Genomic DNA, 7,989 nt, shown 5'->3' with positions numbered 1-7,989 from the left:
GCCTGCGGCTGATAATGAGCTGTGATAAAACGGCACCGGATGCTGCCAGCCAAGATGATTAAAAGGTACCATAAAATGACGTACATTTATTAACGTAATAAAGTTTATACACATAAAATTAAAGCTTACGAACAACTTATCCCCTAGCATTTGAACTTGTCATGCGCGTAGTTTTCATTTTGTAGTTGTATATGTTACAGGTTGATTTAGTTTTTGATTTGCATTTGTATTTATTGTGGTATTGACTTGAATGGTATTATAGCACTGCTAAACATCTATAGAGGTTCGCTTTGGTACGGTTTTCTTCTCAGGTTCCAGTGATTCGGTAATTTCTTCGAAGCTTTTGCCTTTCGTCTCTGGCACGTAGAATATCACAAAAGTGGCCGCCGCCACGCTACAGCACGAGAAGAACCACATGACCCAGTAGAGACCGAGCTTTTCGACGACGGTCGGGAAGAACTTAACCACTAAAAATGCAATGGAGTGGAATTCGAGCAGACACCAGGTTATGACGAATCCGCGCACTCTCGGCTCGAGGATTTCCGGCATGATGATGAACGGCACGATGGCAACGCCGATGGCACTGATGAATACCAAACCGGACAGGGTCGTCACCGGGATCCACTTGAAGTAGTCTAGGTTTACTCCGATCCCATTCAGGAATGTATAGGTTCCCATGGTAGCGGAGCAGATTGCACAACCCAGTGCTGAGGTGATGAGCAGGACCTTGCGGCCCGCCTTGTCTACGGTGACCGAGGACACGTACGCACCTACCAGGTTGATGGCGGCCACAATCATGGCGCACGTCGACGGCGGTAGGTCCGAACCGGAGTCCCGGAAAATGCGATCGGTAAAGGTGATCAATGGTACCGATCCGGACATCGGATGGAACATCATCACTATGACACAAATTAAAATGCCCTTCAGGGTTGGTTTGCTTACTGTGGAAAATGGAGAGAGAGAATGAGGAGACTTGACTTAATAAGGATATTCTCCGGTTAGCATCAATCATACTTACATAAATCTTTAATGTGTAATTGCACTCGTCGTTTTGAGTCTTTGGTATTGTTGCCATGCGCCTCCTTGTATCTGGCAACTTCCGAAATAAATTTCGATGACTCATTCTTGGCTTCGCCTCGGTAGAAGCGTAAGGATTTAATCGCTCTCTGTTGGGACGAGAGAAAAAGCAAATAGAGCAATCTTATATATGTGTTTTTTTTGTATGGCTATAAAGGGCAATAAAAGCTTCCGCTTGCACTTTTAAATTACATGGGTAAACATAGTGTTAGTATCTAGTATGATCCGGAATCTGGAAAGATTTCGACAATGATTTCGCAATCTATTGTAATTTGAATAGTATCGTTTAAACCCAAAAATAAAACTTCATTCAAATATTATTTGTACCTAAGTTTTAAGGTACCACAAAAAACTATCACCAATGCCCAACAGATCTGTAACTTCTGAATTATTTTGTCGAAATCTTCGATCTACACGTGAGCATGATTGTGTAAATGTATTAGGCTAATGAAAATATAAACAATTGTGCTTTAGTAAGGACAACAAATAATAACAAAGTATAGCACAGGATATTTTAAACATTTTACCGAAAATAATATTGCGCTATTCAGTCTTTATTAGAATGTTCAATTTAATTTTGTTTTATTTTTTCGGGACATCATGGTTAAAGTGCAACTTTTTAGTACCTTCGATGCCATCTCCAACCGGAGTGAAAGCCAAAATGGGCTTTTCAGAACTGTAATACAATATAACTTACGAATTAGTTTTATACATTATGTATCTACTCGTACTTATGTTTAGTACTACGTCAATCCCGCGTTTGTCTCTCTAAAAGGAGGGCGATATTGTCCCTGTTATGCTCAAACAAAAATGTTTTGAGAAGGTTATTTTTAGACGTTTTTGTTCATCATAAATCGAAAATCTGGTTACTCGAGGACCTTTTGTGCCCATCCACCTAAGTTACCCCTTCGTGATACTATTAGGTTATGAGCCTTAGTGGAGGCAAGACCAAGTATGCATAGGCTGGTAGGGAAAGAGGCTGTTCTGCAATAATTGAGAATGGTTACGAGGTCTAGTTTTGCCGAGGTTAAGCTTTGGTTTCTATTGCCAAGGTGGACAATCGTTTTCTAAATCTAATGAGCGATCGAATTTCATGTTGGGGCGGCTCAAGAAGGCGCGTGACCCGATGCGGGCAAGTAAATTCAGGGACTGTATACAGTTAGCATTTCCGAAAAATCGATTTTCTTTTCATTTAATGATCGTATGTTTAAGCATTACACAGAAATTTTCAATCAATCGGTCAAATATTTACGAAGTTACAGGCATATTTGTAACGATGTGTCAGAGCTATTGAAGAAGGAACTTGAAAATTTGAACGCGTGTCTCTCAAAACTGTGATTTTAAAGTCAGTGAGCAAGCTTGCTCGAAATCGATTCAACCAATTTACGTCAAATTTTATTACAAGCTTTCCAAGAGCATTTTCTAGTAATTAACTAAAGGTTTTTTCTCACCGAATAATATTATTTATTTTATGAACAATTTAATAGTAAAATTTATGCAATTGGTTCCCTTCAAAAATTATTATTTCGCTGATTTTTTCGATCTATAACTCCTATAACATTTCTTCCGATGAGGCAGTCCCCGTTTCCAGCCCTGTATCTGACCCTCAAGACTTCTTTAACTCATTGTCGAGTTACTACCAGAATGTGCGTAGACTATGAACCAAAATCGATGACTTTTCTATCACAGTGACAGAATAGATCTTCGATATAATCATTTTAACGGCAGCCTTGCTTGTCAAGAAAATTCATTCACAACAGCTGTTTGGCAGCGCATTTTCCATCTTCAAAAGCAATCGTAACCAGCAGAATAGTACAAAATGCCGTGGCGATGGTATGGGTAACCATATCTAATAAACTGATTTACTCCATCGACCCATCCCTGATTTACGAAACGCTTGAGCAGCTATAGGTAAACTCCTAGTGGCCGATCGCTCTGTGAGGATCGACGTAATCTACTTATTATCATGCTCGATTCCGATCATCCATAGTGTACAATTCAGTTTGCTGATCCCTGTCGTGTTCAAGAATATTAGCGACGGCAAAGATCTAGACTTCCACAGAACGCATTTTGATGACTAAGCCACGGTAATTTTGTAGATCGACTGGGACCAAGCCATACGTTATCAGTGGCTGTAGGATTTTCGAGTCAACAACCGTCTTCTGTACACACAGTATACTCTACGAATTCAAGGAAATCTTCACTAAAATCCTATGAAACTCTAGTCATTTGTCAACTCTAAGAAAAAAATAGATGGCCTTTAGATCTATTTCTGAACGAACGCTGCGTGCGATAGATGTAGCCTCTTCGCAGCGGACTTTATGCAGGCTTGTAATCGTTTTCCTAATTCTCTGGAACAAATTAGCTGGTGTTAGAAACACTCGTAACGAAGTCATCAACCTCAACATTATTCATGTAACAGAGGAGATTGTCGAAACTGCCTTTGGAAAACTAAAATATTCGTTAGTGACAGGACCGAATGGTAAATATCTTGCATCCTGAAGAAGAGTTCTGGTGTTCTCGTTAGTATTTTTGCACTATTGTTGCATGCTTCAATTTGGCAGTTTTCCCTATGGAAGCATTCAGTTATATTCCCTGTACATAAAAAGGCTGAAAAGTGCATCGTTGAAAACTATTGAGGGATGACATTGTTACGCTCCACGTCAAAAGAGCTCGAGATAATTGTGAACAAGGCTTTGTTCGTTAGTTGTCAACAAACCATTTTTAAGGTTTTTTTTCCAAAACGCACAGCGTCTTCGAATCTCGTTGATTTCGTCTCGTTCTGCCTGCGTAACATGAATGAAGGAATGTAAATTAACGCAGTGTACACGGACTTGAAAGCAGCGTTTGATCGTGTAGATCACGGTATCCTCCTTACAAGGCTTGAAAAACGGAGAGTTTCTGTACCATTTTACCACATGTCCCTAACACACTGTAGACTGTTGTTGAAGATCCGATCCAGTGTTCCGATTGGTTGTGCAACATCTCTGGCGTACCACAGAGGTGTAACCTTGGACCACTGCTCTTTTTTCTTGTTGTAAATAAACTGACAGCTGTCCTGTCATAAGGCTGTCGGTTTTTTAAACTGAAGATGCAAAAACCTTTAAGATAATTTAAACGGATTCCGACTGCACACTGCATTCAACTTGACCGACTCTTTATTCAAACTGCTCCCGGTTTTTGGGAATTTGTCTTACCATTTGCACCCGTTTTTTCTATCTTTCTTTAGTTGTTATTTCAACCAGGTGGCATGAAAATTTTGAAGGTCTCATGAATTCAAGAACGCTGTACGTGAAAATTCACAGCGAAGTTTTACAGCCGTTCATCGTAAACTCAGGTGTGCCACAAGGATGTCATCTAGGCCCGTTACTCTTTGGTACCAGTGATGAGTATCTTCCCACCTTCATCGAAAGAGCAAATTTGAGGTATTCGCCGATGATGTCAAACCGTTCTTACCAGTAAACACCGTCAAAGAATGTTTTATCATGCAACAATATCTAATTAACTATAGCAGGTTCTGTGCTGACGGTGGATTGTCAGTCAATTTTCTGTTTGGATATTTACTAGGAGATCAGTACCAATTTAAGTATAGCTATGAAAAAACCGATACCCCGCGAGTAACAGTGATACGGAACATAGGAGTTATGTTCGATGATAAGCTCTTGTTCAACTGCCATATCAATAATTTATTTACAATCAATAAGTGAATTAGTAATCCTTTGAAGGGCCTCAACAAAGAGAAATTGGCAATAAATATTAGCTTTTTAAAACTAAAATATAAATTTCTGGTACTTGGTGGTATAAAAGTGATGATACCAAGATGATATAAAATAGTTTATAGAAGTTTTTTTATGGAATGTCTGCAGATGGTTGCACTATAGTGCATCAATTTGGCCACGAACTTAACGCTCTGCTCGCTATATTTACTGGCTTACAAACTGGTTAGTTTGTTCCAAACTGGACTTTGCGAGTATCGTCTGGAGGCCGCAGTTCCTATCAAATCAATCGATTGAAAAGCATTTAGGAAAAAAATAGCAATATTTCCTTTGAGAAACTTGGTACGAAACAACGATTAACTCCATCCATATGAGCAGTTTTGTTTGCTTTTTATTCTTGACACCGTGACTGCCAGACATAAATTAACGGATGTTGTCTACTTTGTCAATGTATTATCTGGTCGAGTAAGAAGCCAGGTGTTCTTCTCCTCTGTTGGGTACTCTTACCACTGCGTCCATTATTTTGAACTATTGTGGTATGCCCCGTTTTATTATTTTACTATACGCTTCAAGCTTACCTATCACTTATTAAGGAAGTGACAGGCTGGTAGCTGGAGCGAAACATGTGCCAATCAGGGATGACTAGGTTTATGAACCTAGCTACCGTGATCGGCGACGCAAAACAGATCTCCCCTTTTTGAGATACTGCAGTCTGCGTACTATTTGTGCTCCACAATTGCAGAGCAAGTGTTCCGAGGTTAAATATCATCTTGTACGAAACCGTGATTCCGAAGATGATGTTTGCTCGGACAATGTCCTGTCGCAAGACCGGTAAGCTCTCTTATTGAGACTCAGCAACTTTTGAGTAACCCAGGGTGGATACTCGACGTTATATATTTTTAGATTGTTTGAACGATTGTACAGCCATCCTACTGGACATAACTGTTCGGCTCTCCTTTTGTTTCAGCTCACCCTCTAGCACACAGTCAGAGATCAGGCAGAGTGAATCTCTACCCGTGAGTGGAGAGTTGGAGCCACATCTTCGTTTGTCGACTCACCAAGTTCGGCGTGTTGAGAATAGACGAGGATCAGAACTGAACCTCAGCTAGCGCATCGTTCAAGTCCTGTTCCTTCCCTACTCTCCTCTCCACCTCACTCGTTTCTTTGTTTTTTTCGGCAGAGAGAGCTTGCACAGTAAGAAATCGTCCACTGCATCAGTGACTGGCTTGATGCAGCAAGGGCAAATTTCTGTGGAGGGCGCCCTGGTACTCCACAGGCTCCGTCGCGGCGAGAGAATTTATAGAACCCCCTCCACCATTCATCCCTCGGTACGGGTCGCGTCACACCTTGGATTAGGGGTTTATCCATTCAAGTTTTTACATAATAGCCATGGATAACAACTATTACAACCATCCCTTTAGGGGCTTTGGACCCGCTGCTTTGGTTCCTGGGAGTCAAGAGAACCGTCCTGCAGGCGGAGAGTTTACACTTCAGCCTTGGCATGAGTGCCCCCTTTTCTGTCCGCATACGACCCTAGTTTCCACCGCTTGTCCGATTTCCATTAAGGAACATATCCCGGATGGTACCACGAGGAGGTCGAGATACGAGTTGCTGAATAAGAGGCTGTGGAACCTCATGGTGGTTCTGGAGCGCATTATTCAACTATTTACCATCCAACCTTGGATGTGACACCGAGTATATTATGACGAAGACTTAACCTATACTAACAGAGGAGAGGTCAATTACATGTTGTTTAGATTTTATGTATCTAGAATTTATATGACAGTGTTTTTATAACTGTAATTTAATTAGTGTTTAAGGGCTAAAAAGCCTACACAACCAGAATAAATACAAAGTTCATGAACTGTGGTATGTAGCTATACCAGTAAAAACAATTAAAATATTCGATTTTTTGTTTGTAGTTTTGAGCTTCTGTCTAACATTTTTTCTAAAAAGCTCATTAGAATACCTTTCATCTATATATATATAAAAGTGAACGTGAGTATGTTTGTATGTTTGTATGTTCCACCATAACTCTGAAACGCCTTGACCGATTTTCACCAAACTTGGCACACATGTTCCTTGATATAAGGGAATCAACACTGGAGGGTTGACAAAAGGCAGGGGGTTCGTAACAGGGGAGGGAGGCCATAACTCCGAAATGCCTGGACGGTTATTTATCAAACTTGGCACACGTGTTCCTTGACATAAGAGATTCAGCACTGGAGGGTTAATAAAAACGAAGGGGACGTTCCCTGACAGGGAGGAGGGTCTCTAATAGGGAGGAGGCCATAACTCCGAAACACCTTGACCGTTCTTTATCAAACTTGGCACACATGTTCCTTGACATCAGGGAATCAGCACCGGGGGTTGACAAAAGGGGATGGGACTAATAGGGCGGGAGACGATAACTCCGAAACGCCATGACCGTTGTTTATTAAACTTTCATACATTTTCTTTGATATAAGGGAATCAGAACTGAAGGGGTTGACAAAAGAGGGGGTAACAGGGGGAAGACTCCGAAATGATTGGACGGTTCTTCCTTCAGTGACCGTGAGACAAAAGAGGAAGCTGATGACAGGAGATTGCTGACAGGAAGGGGGGAGTAAGGCCCACATGACTATAACAATTTATCCGTACAATAGAAAAAATCAAAATACGAAACGAAGGTTTTTTGTATCCATGGAAGAAACACTGTTGCACTTTCTACTTTTTTCGAAAAGTACAATAACAAAACTATTCATTACCTATGGGTGGGGTGGCTATTGTTAGCGGAAGGTGCAAATAGGAGAAATGTCTTTGTTTCTCTTTCTTTTTAGGGGTTTTAGGGATTTCCTTAAAGAAAACAGATGTGTGCCGGGTGGCCGGTTAGATAAAAGAGGAGGAACTGACAAATGGGGAGGACCGAGGAACGTCCAAAAGAGGAACTAGGGTTATATTTTTGCATTAAAAGCATTTCGGTTACAAAAACTGATGTACAAGTGGCTGTGAGACAAAGGCGCCCCGAGTAAGATCGGGCACTCAGCTAGTTTAGTATAAAAATCATTTAAATCGGTTCAGTTGTTCAAAAGTTATGATTTTTTTTTAAATCAGAGGGGTTCTTTACGAGACACGACCGCATAGGTGACGCAGGACTACGTAAAAGTTTTTTTAGTGATAATAGCATGTATCCATGCATGTATAGTCATTCGATTCC

General features: G+C 40.8%; 1 protein-coding gene across 8 annotated transcripts in view; it reads right to left on the bottom strand.

The window, feature by feature from the left end:
• Nucleotides 1-81: 81 nt before the first annotated feature.
• LOC128741600 (facilitated trehalose transporter Tret1-like) overlaps nt 82-7,989 on the bottom strand; it is a 546,799-nt gene continuing 538,891 nt past the window's right edge. For all 8 annotated transcript variants that reach the window (XM_053837540.1, XM_053837534.1, XM_053837537.1 and 5 more), the window contains exons 6-7: nt 1,019-1,166; nt 82-941 (exon numbers count right to left, since the gene is read on the bottom strand). In XM_053837540.1, the coding sequence (XP_053693515.1) occupies nt 268-941; nt 1,019-1,166 (822 nt within the window). In that variant the 3' untranslated portion in view covers nt 82-267. The remainder of the gene's footprint in view (nt 942-1,018; nt 1,167-7,989) is intronic.

This window comes from Sabethes cyaneus, chromosome 3 (genome assembly GCF_943734655.1).
Source record: "Sabethes cyaneus chromosome 3, idSabCyanKW18_F2, whole genome shotgun sequence".
In the NCBI taxonomy this organism is placed as follows: Eukaryota; Metazoa; Arthropoda; class Insecta; order Diptera; family Culicidae; genus Sabethes; species Sabethes cyaneus.
Note: the sequence above shows the minus strand (reverse complement) of the source record. Positions and strands in the feature narration are given on the sequence as shown.